The sequence below is a fragment of the Myotis daubentonii genome, chromosome 11 (assembly GCF_963259705.1).
Source record: "Myotis daubentonii chromosome 11, mMyoDau2.1, whole genome shotgun sequence".
Classification (NCBI taxonomy): Eukaryota; Metazoa; Chordata; class Mammalia; order Chiroptera; family Vespertilionidae; genus Myotis; species Myotis daubentonii.
In genome coordinates this window covers 70,127,218-70,146,228 of record NC_081850.1, presented here as the reverse complement: position 1 = coordinate 70,146,228, position 19,011 = coordinate 70,127,218, and the positions used below count along the sequence as shown (strand labels likewise).

At 49.8% G+C, this 19,011-nt stretch overlaps 1 protein-coding gene across 2 annotated transcripts in view; it reads right to left on the bottom strand.

The window, feature by feature from the left end:
* Positions 1-19,011, bottom strand: part of ASTN2 (astrotactin 2) — a 742,933-nt gene that overhangs the window by 475,321 nt on the left and 248,601 nt on the right. For both annotated transcript variants that reach the window (XM_059657840.1, XM_059657842.1), the window contains exon 5: positions 14,532-14,639. In XM_059657840.1, the coding sequence (XP_059513823.1) occupies positions 14,532-14,639 (108 nt within the window). The remainder of the gene's footprint in view (positions 1-14,531; positions 14,640-19,011) is intronic.

Genomic DNA, 19,011 nt, shown 5'->3' with positions numbered 1-19,011 from the left:
CTTCTTGTTCTAAATGGGCAACACTGATTGCATCCCTACCAGGTCAACCACACCTTCAGACACTGGCAGTACAGGTGGGAGCAAGTCTCCAGCCCTGGTTTCTGGTTCTCTAGAGGGAAGCAGACATACAGGACTACCTATGCTTTTAAAAAGGAGACAAAGACTCGGCGATGAGGGAGCTATAGGTAACACGCCACGGTGACACTCTGTCTGGAGTGATCAGCCTCAGAAAAGTGGTGGCATGAATCCCAACCAGACCTAGAAGGACGGGCAGGTTCCACTAGGCCGAGTGAGCAGATACTAGCATGTGACGATGTGCAGGGCGCGCCTGTGGGTTTGTGAGCAGAAGAGGGAACGAAAGTCAAGTTGAGAGAGGCAGGCGCATATGAGCTACATGGAACAGGAGCAGGAACAGAAGAGGCAGCAGCGGCAGGTGGAAATGGTGGCAGCTATTAGGGGCCACGGTGGCAGCTGCCCTGAGGGACCAGAGTTCAGAACTGTGCTGAGGGCTGTGTACCCAATGCCTCATTGAGCTCTAAGTAATTCCATTCACACACCCGCATGTATGCATATATGTGTACATATATGCAAATATGTATATGCATGTGTATATCTAGCAATAGGTTACTTTTATTTCTACTTCATAAGTGAAGAACATGAAACACAGAGAGTTTAAGTTATGTGCCCAAGGCAAGTACACAGTGAAGCCAGAATCTACACTCAGGTCTGTCCCTCTCAAAGGCAGTGTTTCCAAATGCTATGCCACAGCTCGCCACACGTCAGGCTAAGAGGGGGAGGATCTATCACGAAGACCGAGAGGGAGCCACGCAAGGTGTCTGCAGGAGAAACAGGGTCCAGCGGTCCCTTCCAGAAGATGACACTAGCGTCCCTCGTACCCCATCAGCTCTGGGCGAGTCCTGCCCTCCTAGGCCTGAGGAAGCCCCTGCTGGGGTGAGTGGGGCAGACAGGGTCCACCTGCAGCAATCCCAGGTCTCCTAAACTAACATAGCGCGGGCCCAGCCCCTCCGGGCAAGCTCCCGCCTCCCCTGGGCCCAGGAGTGATTCATCAGAGCAGCCTCAGCGCCTGCGCCGGCCCAGCAGCCTGTGATCCGAGGCTGGCGGCCAGGCTGGGGCTTTTAATTAGCTGAGAGAGGAAGAGTCAAGCCCTCTCCCATGGAGAGAAGGAGAGACACCCAGCAGGCTCATAAATCCTGAACCAGGGATCCACAGCCCTGAGAGGGCCCTGGAGAGGGGGGAGGAGCAGGCAGTTTATCTTTTCTGCTTTTTCTTTTTCATGGTCTCCCTTGCTTTCTGGTCCAGGAGAAAAGATAGGAATCTACACTGCCTTTTACACAGGAATTCCCCCCACCCCCCGCAACCCCCTGGGATGCCCCAGTTTCCAGCCTAGCTATGCGACCAAAAGTTGGGGAACCTCATTTCCAGTGTCACCTCCACTACCATGTTAAGGTGCAATTTGAGGCAAAATTACAACACAAAAGCTGGCAGGCTTTGGAGTTAGACATGAGTTAAATTTCTACTCTCTGATCCTTACTAAACCTGTGACTTGGGCAAGCTGCTTCCCTCTCTGTTGCCTCAGTTTCCTCATCTGTCAAATCAGGATAAGACCTTGTGTCGCAAGGATTAAACAAGAGAGCCCACATGAAGCGCCTCACCCACAATGGCTGCTCAATGTCTATAGCTATTTTTAACTAAGCCCATCCGGGCCTTAGTTTCCCCATGTGTAACATGCAAAGTTGCGCTACATGACTTATAAGAGCTGATTTCCTCTGGGTATTTTAAATTGGATATGAGAAGGTGGGTGTGGGGAGAAACAATAATATTTCTACATCCAAATCTGAGGTGGGGGGGGGGGGGCGCGGCTCACTTAGGAAGGAGGTAGCAACTTTGCTCTTTGTAGGGGCCCAGCAGGCAGGAGGAGCTAAGGCAGGATAAACACCTTCAGGGATGCATACTGCATGCCAGGGTAGGCAAGGCGATTCTCAGAGTCAGAGCTATCGGCTGCCTAGGTCAGTGATGGCGAACCTATGACACGCGTGCCAGAGGTGACACGCGAACTCATTTTGTAGGTTGATTTTTCTTTGTTAAATGGCATTTAAATATATAAAATAAATATCAAAAATATAAATCTTTGTTTTACTATGGTTGCAAATATCAAAAAATTTCTATATGTGACACGGCACCAAAGTTAGGGTTTTTCAAAATGCTGACACGCTGAGCTCAAAAGGTTCGCCATCACTGGCCTAGGTAGTAAATGAGCTCCCCATCACTGGAGGAAAGCAAGCAAAACTTGGACAATGGTCTGGGGCAGATGGTCTGAAAGAAATTTAAACATTGGATGGGATGCCAGAGTTTCTTCTGTAAGGATCTTAAATGCTGAAAATATCATGGCATAATGCTCAGGGGTGTTAATCACTTACATAGTCTCTCACTTGATTCTCACACCAGAGAGGTAGGGGGAATTACCAGCCCTACCTTACAGACAGGAAACTCAGGATGCAGTTGCAAGCTCAAGGCTGCACCCAGACAGCAGCAGGCAGAGCAAGGACAGGAGCCCCGGTGACTAACTCTTAAGTCCTTTTCTTTGTTACACAGCTGACCTCCCATCTCTGATCCCACACCTGGTGGCAGAGCCTCAGCCTGACTCATACTGATTGCAGCTGTCCTCTCCCCCCGCCCCTCCCCCCAGTCCTCCTCTGTCCCCTGCCTGCTCCCCCACATGTATTTACGCTGGGCTGCCTGGTAACAGGCTGCTGGGCTCCTTACCATGCGCAAGGCGACAGCAGGGCGATTAGTGAAATTTGTTACCCATGCGTCTCCGAACAAAATTAAATTAAAAGTGCAGCTTCGCTGTCAAGATAAGGGCCAAGCCGCTGAGATAATTTTTCACTCTCAAACACTCAATTACCCAGTGAGGCTGGATCAGATACAATCAAAGGGGAGAAAAAGAAGAGAAAGGAGAGAGAGAGAAAGGAGAGAGAGAGAGAGAGAGAGAGAGAGAGAGAGAGAGAGAGAGAGAGAGAGAGAGAAGAGAGAAGAGAGAAGAGAGGACCTCCAGAAACAGATGTTAAAGAGGCTGTTGCTATGGTGATGGGGGGGCTGGACCACAGGAGGCAGGTAGGTGGGTGTGGCCTGTGTCTATATCTATAATAATAAAAAAAAACAATGCTCTTTCTCCCCACTGCTCCTGTCTTGGGCCAGATGGTGTCATTTTTCACCTGAATTATTACATCAGTCTCCCAACTGGTCTCCCTCACCCCATCTTGTCCGCCTCCATCCAGGCTCCCATGAAAGCTCGAGTGACCTTTCTACCACAGAAATCCAAAAGCATCCCTTCTTTGCTGAAACCCTTCGGTGGCTTCTCACTGTCATCATGATAGAGTCCAAATCACTTAGCCAGTGTCACCTCCGGCTCTCTGCTCCTCAGATTTTATGTTTCAATGAAATGAACTAGACATCTCAATCCCTCCCTCCCTACCTCCATCCGTCCTTCCCTTCCTCCAACGATAGGAATTATTTTGGGGTCCCACAATATACCAGGCATTGTGCTTGGTCTCACTCTATTCACAGTCCCCTCTGTCTCAGAAAAGGTCCTCCCACTTTCTTCCCCTCAATAATCCCACCTTGTTCTTCAAAGCTCAGCCTGCATATTTCCTGGGCCACTCACTATGCCTACCACCATTCCATCAAGCTGGTCAGGTGCTCTTCCTTCGTGCCCACGCGGAATTTACTACCACCCCTAGCACAGCCCTTTTCACCCGCTACTGTAGTTGCCCATCGGAGTGTCTTCCCCCACCACACTGTGGGACCCTCCAGGGCAGCGCTGTGCTTCAGGTACGTCTGTATTCCCAGGGCCCGCACAGCAGGCTTCCAGGCAGAGTCCTGCGAACTGAAATTGCTTTGGACGGAAAGGGTGGGGCACCTGCTGAGATCCCTCTTCTCCCGCCTCCAGTTCTCCACCAGGATTTCGTGAGGCACCTGTTTCACCGTTCTCCTCCTCTGGAGAGCCTCCGTGATTGATGAGCCTACATATCCCAAGACCTGCACTCCAAACTGCCTCAGCAATTAGCACATGGCGTATACTACGTTATCTTACTGCTCTGTGTGTTTTTTAAGTACCTTGCAATTAGAATCACAGAATTGCAGGGCCAAGAAGGACACTGTAGAATTATCATCCATTTCACTGGGGAGGCCACCGAATTTGATTGCTCTGGTATTCTCCATTTTTTCCCACTCCCTCTACTAGTTTGAAAATGCCTTGAGGATAGGGGCCACTGGTCTCATCCATCTTGTGTATTTTCCTAAGGCAGCAATGCTCAACCATGGCTGCACCAGGAGAGCTTATAAAAAAAATGAAGATGTCCAGGCTCTACCCCAAACTGGTTACATCAAACTATGGGTTGAGGTCCAAGGGTAGGCATTTATTAAACAAGCCCGAGCATGTTTACTACGTATATACGGTTGGGGACCACCCTAAATGGGAAAAGTAACCTTTACTCAAAACATGACTGAAGGACCAAGTACAATAAGGTCATTTTCCTGGCTCAGGATCCTTTCCACCTCGATATTTAGTTATGATTCTTCCTCATCCTTTCTTTTGTTTTTCCCACAGTAGGTGAAGATGAACTCCGTTCATGCCTCCAGGGATCCCAAGACCGACACAATGGTTTGAATGAATAATGGATGGACATTTTTCAAGATTTCAAATCAATTTAAAGACATACCCCATCTTTAAGGTAATCTGACTTAGCTACTGAGACAGCGGTCTCCCTGTGTATACAGTGAAGTTTCAGGACTGGATGCTACTGTTTGTTCATCACTTACTGCCTCCCAGGAACTGTGCTAAAGGCGGTACTTGTTTTACTTCAACCTCAAAACCACTCTTAGGAGAAGGAACTATCCGTATCCCACTACACAGCGAAGGGAAGCAGAGACCAGGAGGTTAGAGTGATCTTCCCAAGATCATTTTCCCAGACTAACTAGCTGTGTTTGGCCACAAAGACCACAGAGACTGTGCGCTGGGCTACCTCCAGTAAACCCACCCACCTCAAACCCATTTTGGGAATAGGCAGGGTGTTGATGACTGACAGAAGGATAAATAAACACACACATATATAACTATCATGATCTGCCCACATATGCTGTTTAAATAAATTGCTCTGTTTGTCCTCAAAAGTACTCATTATGGCATTTAAGTTCAACCCTTCTTAAAAAACCATTCTTCACAGTTATTTGGCTGCATAATATTCCATCAGATTTATGCATTGTAATTTACTTAAGTCAGTCTCCTATTATTGGACATTTAGGCTCATTCTAATTTTTTCCATGAATCTGTTTATGCTATAATGACTATCATCAGGTTTAGAGTGTCATGAAAGGTGGTTAGTGTCATGGAAAAAACTACGGTCGTGACATAACAAAGTACACACGTGAGTGGTGCCTACAGTTGTGTTGATGGGAAAATGTATGTAAATGAGGGCGGGGGGAAATTCTATGAACTGTTTGGTCTACAAGGATCTCGTTTGCTTCTTTTTTCTATTGTCTTCTAGTAGTATTATCGCATCATTTGACTTTGGTGAAAACAATACACATGCCGCCCCCAAAACGGTGGAAACCCTTCAGTTCCCTGGAGGGCCTGAGAGTGGAGAGATGAGCTTAGCAGTCATTGGTCTGAACTTCTTCACAGACAACGATGAGAGAAGCTGCGTAAAGGCTGGACCCATGTCTTGTTCACCCCTGATTCCCTAGCGAGGCCCACTGTCCCTGGGATCTACAATGCGTCAAATGACTAAAAGCACCCATTTCAGAGGTGCAAGAGCCCTTGGATGCATTGTATTCAAACACTGCGTCCCGAATGAATGGACAGAGAGCCGAAGAGGCTTGCCCAGGACTCCCCAGCATTGGACTGCAAGAGCCACAGTTGGCCCCATATTTTCTAAAATCTACTCTATTTAGAGGAGGAAGGTGGTTAGCAAATTGGCTCAGTGGGAGCCACGAGGGAGAAGTTCTTCACCAGAGTCCGACTCAGAATGGGTTTGCCTCAGTGACTCTGGGCCCTGCACACAGCCACGCCTGTTGCATTAGCAACACAGCTTTCCTGAGTCTCTACGTGCTGCAGCCTCTTGGCAGGTCCCACGACAAAGGCTGCTGAGCTGTGGCCTCTGCTTCCGTCCATGGAGAACCAGGTGGTTTGACTGAGATGTTGAGGGAAGGACATTGGCAACCTAGAACCCGTGACACTTTCAGCCTCTCTGTTATCCTCTCCTTAGGATAATCTCTTCTTCTCATATGGTTATTTACCTCCCTGTGGGAGATCGAGTTTTAAAATGGACCCCAAGAGCCCCATCTACCTCCCCAACTCTGTATAGGCCTTTCCTCGTGAATATGGGTGGGGTATAGAAATGATGGGATATCTCTCTGTGATTAAGATATGTTCTATGACGGCGATGAAGGGATTTTCCAGGTGTAATTACAGTCCCAAACCAGTTGACTGTGAGTTAAACGTACGTGAATGTGTCTGGATAGGTTTGGCCATACCCAGAGAGCCCTTCAAAGAGCCTGGGGCTTTGCGGGAGGAGTCAAAGTGTAGCAGATGCTCTCCCGCTGGCCTTGGAGAAGCAGGGGCCATGCTGTGTGCTCCCTGGGGAGGGTCCCTGAGCCAGGGCCTGAGAGTGGCCTGTAGGAGGTGGGCGTGGCCCCAGGCTGACAGCAGCAGGGACCAGGCACGCTGTCACCTGTCACGCAGCTACAAGAAATGAATTCCGTCAATGACCCGTCCTGCCTTTGGAAGAGGGACCCAAACCTCATCTGAGATGAAGCACCCACATGATTCTATTTGAGACGCGGGTGGTCACAGTCTCTCCGTGTAGGGAAAAGCGGGGGATATCCTGCGAAGCCTCCTTGAAAAACAAGAAAGCGAGAAAGACCGATTATTCCTTCTCGCTAGTGTAAGCAACTAAGAACGACATGTTTGCTTTATCGCCTTTGGTCTCCCATTTGATTCCTGACAGCCGTCTCCCTCCCTTCCAGGCCCGGCTGTCAGGTGCAGAGCTGGTTTCATCTCAAAGGAGGAAGAGAGAGAAAAACAATTGAAACAATGTTTCAGAGGCCGCACAGGCCTGGGAGGGGGTTTCTGAAGTTGTCTGGCTCCCTCACTGCCTCCCAGGAACCCTCATTTGCCCAGACTGCTTGATGTTTCTGCAGGTTGGGGAGAGAGAGTCTGGAAGGAACCTTTAAGAGAAAAAAAACACACAAAAAAACCCATAACAACAAAAGCCAATGTCTGTTTCCTCTGAGGTTTGAAAGGGAGAAAAGAGACATCAGACAGAAGCTTTTTTTTTTTTTTTTTGCCCAATACAATTTATGAATACATAATTTTCTCTTCTCTAATAGCTCATTAAATAGGGCCAAATGCAGGCAGAGATCAAAGCTGGGTTTCTGCATTTTACTGTTCTTTCTGCAAGAGAAATTCAAATTCCAGCCTCATCTCCTCGTGTGGGAAACCAGAATCTCCCCAAAAAGCTACTGGAACCTTCGAGAGGAACGCATTCACCTGCTGCAAATCACCAAAAGCTAATGAATGACGGGGGCAAGAGTCCTGATAAAGAGGGAAGGAGTGGAGATCGATGTCTTCAGTGTGTGCTCCTCTGAGCAGCGGGTCCCAGGGGTCTGTCCTACAGCCGGGCAGAGGGAGGCTGCAGACGCACCCGTGAAAGAGGCTGTCCTCAGGCCGGACCCAGGATGGAGGAAGGAAAAGCCATCCCAGAATGCCTCTGAGAGGCCCCGCCCACCAAATTCATGCTCTTAGTGAAAATGAGAATGTCTACTTTTTTCTTCTCCCGCACCCCCTGGAACCAAGACCGATCTGCAGGCCAGCACGTTGGGAAAGGGCCATGGAGCTGTGCCTGGCCCAGGCTTAACTTGGCGGGTTACCACTTAGTGAACAGTGATCACATGGCAGGCACACTGCCTACGCATGTCCTCAGCATACGTTATCTTCTTTAACCTTCTCAGTGGGACTGAGGAGGAGTAGCAGGGCTAATGCCAGGATGTGTCCTCCTTTACCCAGGAGAAACAGGCTCAGGGAAGGAAGGTGTCTTGCCCTAAGCCACACAGCTTGGAAATAGCAAAGTGAAGATGGGGACCTCTGTCTGCTGATTCTGAAGCCTGTAAGCAACCTAGAAGGACCCCCGATTACTTAAGGTTTCGCGTGAAAATAAGTTCAAACTGATAGTAAAGCTTCAGGGATAAGAGGAGTACAAAGCACAGCCACGCATTGTTCTTGCCCAGACTCACCTATTGTGAACAGGAAAGGCAAACAGTTTAATCTTGGGGACTATGCTTCCCTTCTCTGAGCCTTGGGTTCCATGTGCATGAAACAGAAGAGTGGATGGACTATCTATGGGTAGGACAGAAAACACCCTGTGTTCTGATGAGAAGTGATGGATGCAGGAGGGGCTCCTGCCTATTTCCCCAGCCCACCTGCCATCATTCCTGAAACCACAGACGTGGATGCTGCTCAGTTCCTGGCATCCGGCCCATCCCCTAGCCAGTGAGTGCAGCTCTGTCCGCACCCGTGGCAGGTGCTGCTCTGCTGGGGTCCAGCCATCGCCCCTTCGCCCCCCCCCCACTTCCTGGAGTCCCCGCTCCATCTCTGCATTCTCAGCTTACCTTTCAGAACAGTCTCCTACCCTCCATCCCCAAAGGCCTCCTTTGCCGCAGATGTGGCTTGAACATTCCCTCACCTGTTCTTTTCCTTCTAAATAGGATTCATTTACGTGTGCATGCATGCGTGCATGTGCGTGTGCACGTGTTTTGTCAGGGGAGAATAAAAAAGAAAAAAATGTACACATCATTACAAAGGAGCACGACATTCTGTTTACGATTCAAGAGTTCTGATCATGGTAGAAAAATCTCAGCTTAAGAAATGCCAAATTAAAACAAGCACCCAAAACAAATAAGCTGAACAAGGAACACTCATGCCCTGGTTCTCTCTGCTGATGAACTAATAATTAGGAAAGCTTCAAGGAAAGTACATAGGATTGGGAATCAGAAAACCTGGGTTTCTAGAACTGGCGCAGCAGCCAGTGGCTGGGAAGAGTGAGGACCAGAGAGGGAGGGAGCTAGCCTAAGGCCACACAGCCGCCTGCAGAGCTGGGCCAGGAGGCCCCTGCTGGTGCCTGCGCTGCTGGAGTCACCCAGCAGTGGTGCCTGCCCTGTCTTCTGCTCAGCACTGTGCCAGGGGCTGGCCATGCTGTCTGCACTTTTCATGGGGACCTTCAATTACGCACTATCCTATCCTTTTCAGCATCGCTTACCTGGGTGAGCCGCAGCTCCCCCGGCCCCCTTTCCCACCATGCCCCGCATCATGCTTAGAAGGCATTTATTCCATAAATCTAGGTTAGACTAGAATGAGCTTCAGACTTGATGACATGAAGCAGAAATATCCTTGTCTGACAGAGAGAAAAGCTCAGGCTCCAAGGAAGCACGTTTGCCAAGGGTCCCTGAGTGAGTCATGGTTGGGGCTACAGACTTCAATATGCACCTCCCCCTCCTGGGCCCAGTGATTCTGGCTGTCTGTCGAGTCATCTCTGGTTAAGAAAGGGTGAAACTCTGCCCACTGGGCACCTCCCTATCCAGCTACTTGATTGGTTGTTTTTGTAGGACAACATGAGAACCGGCAAATCCAAGCAAGTGATGGGTGCAATGGTTATTTACGTCACCAAACAGAGAAGTCTTTACTTGACAGACTTCTTAGGCAGCAAGGACAGGTATGATATGAGACCGGATTCACTTCACAAATCATTGTGACATGTCGCCCATGCCTCCTGGACCAGTCCTACAGGTGAGGGCCACCTGTATGGCATAAAGGGATTATTTGGGGCACAGGTCAGCAAACTGTTGTATTGGTGTGTTTTGTTGTTATTGTTGTTTGACTTTTTGTTTTTTTGTTTTAGGAATAAAGTGTCATTTGGACACACTACGTTCCTTCATTTATGTGCTGTCTATGGCAGGTTTCAAGGTACAACAGCTGAGCAGAATAGGTCCAACAGTGACTATCTGGCCTGCAAAGCCAAGAAATGTCAGGTAACTGGCCATTTACAGAAAAAGGCTGCTGATTCCTGCTTTAGGAAATCCCGCCAGACACACACCTGGTCTCTGAGTCTCTGTTTCTCAGCCCCTTTGTCTCTGCCTTTACGCCCTCACCATGTTGATGGCCACAGTTCTTTGCTTGGGGATGGGGTTCTGCCTGGCCATACCAGACCCGCTGAATAACATACCCATTTTCCTTTCCAAGAGACTGACGCCCAGAGGAGCCAGAGGTGATTCTCAGACTATACCATAAATCTCGTGTCCAGTGGATCTTATTGCCCCAAATCAGATTTTAGCTGATGCAGTTTGGGGTTCAGAATATTTTCAAGGAAAGGGGAATTTCAGGAGGAAAGAACTAAATTTCTTGAGCACCTCTGGGTGAGTTCTGGAACCTTCCATCTCCATACCGGAGTACTCTGTGAGGTAGGTGTCAACAGCTCTATTTGATACAGAGGGAAGCTCCTGGATGCTAAAAGCCCAGCCACACACAGGAGATGAGGTAAAGTCAGGACTCACAGCCAGGTCCAGCTGAATGTAATGTCACTTCTAGCCCCGTATGGGGCATGCTGAAAAGAGAGACCCAGGTAGGAAAAACCTGCTGGATGCTTTTTCTCTTCTCCCATTCCATTGCTCTCTCTACATCAGCACTAGGTATATCCACCCCTGCCAGGGAACCTCCTGGACTTGCTACATCTCTTCAAAGGTCACCCGCTCCAATGTGCTCCAAGCACCCAGGCAGAGTGGGTTTCTAGCATCAGTCCTCAGGCCCCCTCCCCCTGCCAGGCATGCCACCTGACAGCCTTCCCTGTGGTTGACCTTGAGGTGGAAGCATGAGCAGGGCTGAGGCCTCCGTGCTGCCCAGCAGGAGCAGGAGGGAGAAGGAAAAGGAGAGTGGAGCACTCCCAGCAAGTGACAGTGGAGTGAGAGAAAACAAGGGGAGGCGCCACAAAAGCAACCTCCACCCTGAGCACTTGTAGCCATCCAGACACTGGGCCAGGCATGCCTGTCCTTCATTCATTCATTAACCATTCACTCATCCAAAACAATGCACACAGTTCCCACTCTGACCCCGTCCATGTGGTCGGTGCCTGGGTTGGAACGCTGGGCACAGAGGACACTGCACCCATCCTTGTGAAGCGCCCAGGTCAGGGTGCTGTACAAATATAGCCCAGAGGACATATCTGCGAGTGTAAAGTTACAGCGGCCATGAGGTCTACAGTGGGGAAGAACACAGGAACTGGAACAGAAGAAACAGGGAAATGCGGTGTGGGGATGGCTTCCCGGAAGACGTACCGTTTCCGTGGAGATGCCAGCGAGTGGGAAGGAGGCAAAGGGCAGGGGAGTGTGCCAGGAGAGAACATTGGGGAGGTTCTGGCAGGACAGTGCCAGGGAGGAGGCCTGAGTGGGAGGAGTAACAGCCCTGGGCAGGTGGGCAGGCCGGACCCTCAGAGGTCTGTAGGTGGTAAGAAGGTCACATTCCCCCTTCTAAGCAGAGAAGCAACGGGATCCCTACTTACATTGTTACTGGGTCAGAAGACAGGTAAGTGAGGCCATTGAGAAGGTGACTTTAGCAGTTTTTAAGCAAAGAATGTAGGTGACAGGGACTAGGACGGCTATGATGGAAAAAGGAATAACTTTTTGCCGAGACTTATAGCTACAAAGGAGATGCCTGTGTTTCTATTCAATCCTCACAATTACCTGAGAGGGAGGTACTGCCACCCCATTTCAAAGACAAGAATACTGAGGTTATTGGCTCATGTATGTGGGTGGACAGCCACAGAGCCCTACCTGGGCCCAGGTCACTTTCCAGCTTCAACTCTTCTGGGAAGCCCCCACATTTCTCTGGTGCCCCCCATCTCTCTCTTTCCTCTCAAAGCTGGGACAGTGAGAATCACCCAGATAACATCCCAAAAAGTGTATCATAATCTTCCCCTGCACCGCTCAGCCCCCTGCAGGGCCCTCGGGAACAAGGGATACTGAGGAGGAAGAGACAGATGTGGGGGGACCAGAGGTGGAGGGAGAGGGACTGTCACTCTGGACAATATGTGGAGGGCAGAGATGAAGCAAGTGGCTCTGGCATTCAGCTGGCAAGAGGGCCGGAGGAAGGTGTGTGTGTGCAGGGGGAGGTGGGGGGATGGGGGGGGCGGGGGCACCACAGCCCTGGCATCCTCACCATCCTGGAAACACTGCCCAGCCTTTGAGTGGGCGGAGGCACCGGGCCAAGTCACTTCCCTCACGTCCTGTGGTTTGCTTTTGCTTCGCTAAGTTTACCTCTGATTTACGAGGGGAACGCTCAATGATGGATGTGTTCCCAATTAGCTATAAATAGCCCAGTCCTGCAGAGGAGACCCACCACCTTGCCCAGCCGAATTCTGGCAGCAGTTTGGGGAGAGGGAGAAGACAGGTCAAGAATCATCCATCATCAACTTCTAAATCTCCAATGCCGCAGATACCAGCCAGCCCAGACATGGGGAGGAGGGGGAGGCAAGGCCACTGCTTCAAATGACTGCAGAGGTTGCAAAAGCTTCCCAGGTGATGTGCCAACCCAGGCACCCCGACGCAGGGACTTCTCAGTGACAGGCACAAGGAATAGTGAGATATAGAAAACGAGAAGTGAACTACTGACATTAATAACGTCTACTTCTTTGGCCCTTAATATATACCAGGCACCACGATACATTTTTTTAATATATCACAACCAAAATCCACCTTCAAGTTTCTGTGAGGCAGTTACGAGACCCATTTCACAGATAAGAAGACTGAGGTATAGGGAAGGAAGATAACTTGCTTAAGAGCAAAAGGAGCCCAGAGAAGCTGTGCCCTCTGTGCTCTTTGAACACAGGGGTGGAGTGCATGCAGGGTCATTGTGTGGGGAAGCCTCTTCCCAACCACAGGCACTTCCCCAGACCACTTCCTGGAGAGGCACGAGGACCACAGGCTGCCATGTGCCTTGATGAGCTGCCTTCCTGGTTACCAGAGGACCCTGCTATTATTTTTTTATAATATATTTTTATTGATTTCAGAGAGGAAAGGGGAGAGATGGAGGGAGGGAGGGAGGGAGGGAGGGAGGGAGGGAGAGAGAGAGAGAGAGAGAGAGAGAGAGAGAGAGAGAGAGACATCAATGATGAGAGAGAATCATTGATTAGCTGCCTCCTAGAATCATTGATTGGCTGCCTCCTGCACGCCTCCTACTATACATCCAGTCCACAACCCGGGCATGTGCCCCTGTCTGGAATCGAACCCAGTGCCTTATAGTCTGCAGGCCTATGCTCTACCCACTGAGCCAAACCAGCTAGGGCAGGACCCTGCTTCTTTCCAGGGCCTGCTCCAGGCCCATGGAGTTGGCCTTCGTCACTGGGATGCTGGCACCCCAGGTTCTTTTCTAAGAATGTGATCTTGAACTTGCTAATTTCTCATCCTTACAAAAACGCTCAGGGGTGAGGAATTATATGCACAGGTACCTGCCTGAAATATGGTCTATTTTCCCTTCAGAGCAAATTCTATCCCCGAGAACGATGGACCTTGGCCCCTGGTGGATTTAGCCCTGCCCCAGCGTGTTGATGTTTATGATGGGCATCATTGTGAGCAATGATCATTTGGTGACACTAGTTTCACCTGCTGGAGGCACGGCCCACAGAGTCACAGGGTGGCGTGTTCACAGGGCCCAACTGTCCCTCTGGTCCTGGTGTCAGGTGAGTAGAATTTCCTGAATCAACGCTGGTTCTGTCCCATAGCCTCTGCCCATTGTATGGCCGAGTATGTTTCCTTAGGTCCTTTGATGGCGGAGAATCCTGCCTTACACATCAGCTGGCTCTGAGAACCACCAGGCAGTATGGCACAGGTTACCCTGCAGCGCTCTAACCTGCTTTTCAATAACTTTCCTCCTTCTTCTTCCCTTTCCATCTGATTCTCTTAGTTACTTCACTTCCTGCACTGGATTTTCTTTAACTGTACAAACTTAAAAAACCCCCACCCTTAGATCCTTAGGGCAGCGGTTCTCAACCTGTGGGTCGCGACCCCTTTGGCAGTCGAACGACCCTTTCACAGGGGTCGCCTAAGACCATCCTGCATATCAGATATTTACATTACGATTCATAACAGTAGCAACATTACAGTTATGAAGTAGCAACGAAAATAATTTTATGGTTGGGTCACAACATGAGGAACTGCATTTAAAGGGCCAGAAGGTTGAGAACCACCGCCTTAGAGGCATGAAGTGGGACAGAAAGCACACACAGGCTGAAGGGAGAGGGTATGGCGATGGCCACTCCTCTAGCCAGGGCTTCGCTGCCAAGCTCAGTGCCGACTGCACTGGGACCACAGGGTGAGGAAGACTCAGGGTCTGTCATGAAACACGAAATCCGCCGCCCAGGCTTTCCTCCTACGAAGTGGTCCTGGAAGCTTCCCGAGGCCTCCGTTACCTTTGCTGCGGCGGCGGCTGCGGTACTGCTCCGTGTAGAACGTCAGCTGCGTCTCGTCGTCTGCCTCTGACCCCGACGTCCCCTTGGCTCTCCCGAAGCTGATGCCCCCTGCGAGGAAGCACATCCATCAGTCATCGCGGCCTCAGCAGCTTCTTAGACCCTCTTCCTTCCCAAGATGGACAACCCCACCCCGACTTCTTTCTGTAAGTCCCAGGGCACCGGGGGTGGGCGTGGCTTAGGGAAGGATCTGGGGTTCTAACTGGTGCCTTGGCAGCCCCAGGGTGGTGTGACCTTGAGGAAGCACAGGTTCCTTCTTGCTAAAACAGGGACAACAACTATTAACCTTGCAGGATTGCTTTGAGGATGAAAGGAGACAGGACATGTGAAATGCCCGATCCACAGTGGCTACTAAATAATTGAGAGCTATACTGGTTGCTTAAGTGCGATGAGCCTGCCTCTAAGAAACACCCCGGACAACTTGATTTCACACACATTTCGGCCAAGTGCTTACTGTATACCAGGCCCAGAGCCAGACACTGGGCATACAGGGATACAACTGATCCTTGCCAACCAGGGGATCATAAGCTAGTCATGGTGACAAACGGGGTCCCATGGTGCTTTTAACCTAACTCATGGCTATGCTTTCCACACAACAAGACCCCGGAACATGCGGGAGAGCAACCCGTCACCGCACTGGTGACCTGGGAGACTTTGTGGAGGAAGGAAGATGGAGTCAGGGCTGGAAGGATGGATGAGGCTTCGGTGGAAGGAAATGGAGTTCCAAGGAGAGGTAAGAGCTGGGGCACCCCTGGGTGGGGAGTGTGGGCAGGTGGCAGCCTAATCGGGTGGAGCACTGACTGGGAGGGACATGCTGCTGGAGGACACGTGGAAGGACGTGGGTGTTACTGAGGATGGATGTCACAGAAGCTTCTGGAGCAGGAGAATGAGCTCACTGCTCCGCATACCAGGGAGGGCATGATAGTGGCGCGCAGGTCTGCGGCTTGCTCCCAATGCCTGTGTGCGTTTTCCACTTCCCATAGCTCCTGCTGCGAACCGGTGTAACGGTGCTATTGGTAGGCACTCACTCAGGCTTAGCTACATCCGAGGGATGCCTCCAGCAATCCACGTGTCCAAGCACAAAGATGCCATGCCCCTGACTATCGTGGCTGCTTCTCCAGTTCCCCCTGCCCCATCCCCACCCATCTGACCCTCACCTCCCTCCTTAAGTACCAAGGTACCATTTTCAGAACGGAAACTGAGGCTCAGCGAGGCTGCCTCTACACCAAGCTGTCCAATAAAAATATCATGTGAGCCACACATGCAATGTTTAATGGTCTAGTAGCCACGTTAAAAGGGTAAAAGTAAACATTAGTTTTCAGAATATATCTATTAAACCCAATATACTAAGAACATTGTCATTTAACATGGAATTAATGTAAATTATGCTGAAATAGTTTATAGATTTTGCACAATAAGTCTTTAAAACCCAGTGTGTATTTTACACATAAGAATATCTCGGTAAAGAGTAGCCAGGCGTCAGGTGCCCACCGTGGCGGGGAATGCGGGTCTGGAAGCACTCACACAGCCACTATTCCTGAGCGTAATTAAGAACCAGGATCTGGGCGCAGGAGAGAGATGAATAAGCCACGGGCCCCACGAAGGCGTTGAATCATTTTTTAATGTGACTTGTAAGAAAAATGGTGCAGCTCGGATTCCATTAAAAGACAATGGCCATTGCTTCTGCCCTAAGGCACTTAGCCTCTAGCAGGTTTCTGCACTGGCTTCATCCATGAGCCCGGGAAGTCAAGCACGTCTGTGGGAAGGACTCAGGGCACTGAAGTCAGACCCCAGTTCTAATTCTTGGTCTCTCTTATTAGCTGAGTGGGCGTGGACAAGGCACCTAGCCTCTCCGAATTCATCTTTAGAAGAAGAGGGACACTAACTCTCAGCTCACGTGGATAGCATGAGGGAAGGTGCATGTGCTGCATGTAACTAGCTGACACACAGACCACACATAGGGATGATGAGGCACATTCATTTATTGGAGGTTTGCCCAAGTTTCTTAGGAGAGAAGAAGCACCGAGGGATGGGTGGTGACTCCCTGGCCTCTGTGACATCCTGGGGAGGTGGCAGCCACCCAGGACATCTAGCCTCTGAGTGTCCATCTAACCTGAAGGGGCCACAGGCCAGGTACAGACTGACTTGGAGAGGATTCGGTCGAATGGAAAAGGGCCCCCTCTGCTAGCATTATAATATGAAATCGTTGACTTCGTGACCTAAAGTACAGCCACTCATTACTCAGGGCTGCTCGCATACTTCCATTTAGGAGCTGAGAGAATGTGAGAATGGCCAGAGACCGGCAGGAGGACAGAAGAGGAGCCACAAGGTCCCCTGCCCTGTTCCAGGAGCTCCTGGTTCTGCTGGTCCCGAATGAGAAGAGGCGGAGCCGTGAAGAAGATGGGCCAAGCACCGACCTCGGCGGGATGTGCGCCGCTCTGGGCACTGCCTATGCAGTATCCCGTCCACACTCCGCAAGCGGCCCGAGAGGCAGGGACCGTCTCAGGTTTACGGAGGGCAATCCAGCCTTCAGAGTTTTAATGCTGCATATCAATGATCACACATTACGAATGGCATCACCCTCAGATTTAAACCCAGCTTCCATCTCATGGAAAACCCTCTGCTCTCGTGAAAAGATTAGTCATTAGGGAAATGCAAATCCAAGCCAAAGGAAAACAACCGGTTCACCTCTACCAGGCTGACCACAATCAACCGAATGGGACAGAACAGGTGTCGGAATAGATGTAGAGAGACTGGACCCTCATACACTGCTGGTGGGAATGCAAGCTGAGGCAGCCACTGTGGAACATAGTTTGACATTTCCTCAAGAAGTTAAATGCACAGCTATCACATGACCAAGCCATTCTGCCCTAGAAATTGAAGGCAGGGCATTCCAATACACGACTGTTCACAGCAATACTATTTACAATAGCAAAAAAGGTAGAAAAAAGACAAGCACGCCAATGTCCACCTACTGATAAATGGATAACCGAATGTGGAATATCTATATAATGGAATATTATTCAGCCCTGAAAAGGGAATGCAGATATGGTATAATGTAGATAGACCTTGCAAACGTTCTGCTAAGTGGGAAAAAAAAAAGCCAGATTTAGAAGTTCATATGTCATACTATTCTGTTTATATAAAATATCCCAAATCAGTAAACCCACAGAGACAGAAAGCAGTGGTGGCAGCCAGGGCTGGGCAGAGGGAGAAGAGAAATACGAAGTGATCATTAATGAGTCTGGAGTTTCCTTCGAGTGTAATGTAGATGTCTGGGTCTACATAGAGGTGATAGTTGCATAAGCTTATGAATCTACAATATGGAATTGAGTTATACATTTTAAAATAGTTAATGGATAATGTTTTATGTGAATCTTAGCTCAATAAGTAAAATTTTTTTTAAAAAAATAGACCCTCTGTTCTCTTTGTAACAGCACAAGACTGATGACAGAACTGTAGAATGATGGAATTGGGGCGGGGGGGGGGGGGAAGAAACACAGCGAGGAGGTATTCCAGACCCACACTGAAAGGGGCCCAGCTCAGGCCCCGAGTCTTGACCCCATGTTTGAGAAAGCAGTGGGTGACCCTTCCATTTGTCTTGGACCCACTAGTCATCTCAAAAAAAAAAAATAACTCACTCATTTGCTTGTTCATTCATTTAACAATTATCACCTCAGTGTCTGTTCATACCAGACCCTGTTCTAGACATTGAGAATAGGGCGGCAAACAGCAGTTAAAGACTTCCTGACTTCCTGGAGCTTCCTTTCTGGTGAGGAAGCAATTAAGATACTCTAGGCATGATGCTAAGCCCTTCACAGGGGAATTCTCTCAATTTTACTGGTAAATAAATGAAGATATTCAGAGGCGTTTAGAGCCTCCCAGAGATGACACAAACATTTGGCAGCAAACTAGGAAACTGAGCCCAAGTTTGGAGCGAATCAGGGCAGCCGAGCAAGTTGAAAGTCATATGATGGGAGAGGCTGGAGCAGGAGCGAGGCTGAGCGGTCTTTCCTGGGCCTGTGAAATTAACTCCCTGTTCTCTGAGGACTACCTTCTCTGACTGGGCTGTCCTGCTCGGCGGCCTCAGCAGGCCCACCCCTCCACCCTCCATCGCCCGCACTCTTGCTATCATGATGGATGGCGGTGACATGTTAAATTATTCAGGCTCTGTGTCTTCCTCGAGCTGGTGACAGCGATATTGCATTTTCAGATTGCCCGGGAATGCGCCAGATAGAGAAATATGCAGCTTGGGAAGGTAAAATCCCACCTGACCCCCAACCGCCCAGGGAATGCAAATGGAACCAGTTCTAGAAAGAGGACCAAAGCAGCTATGACTTCTAGTCCTTCCTAAGCCACACAAGGGATCATCGTTCTGAGCTCTAGGGCTACACCTCAGGTGAGCATAGGCATTCACCCCTTG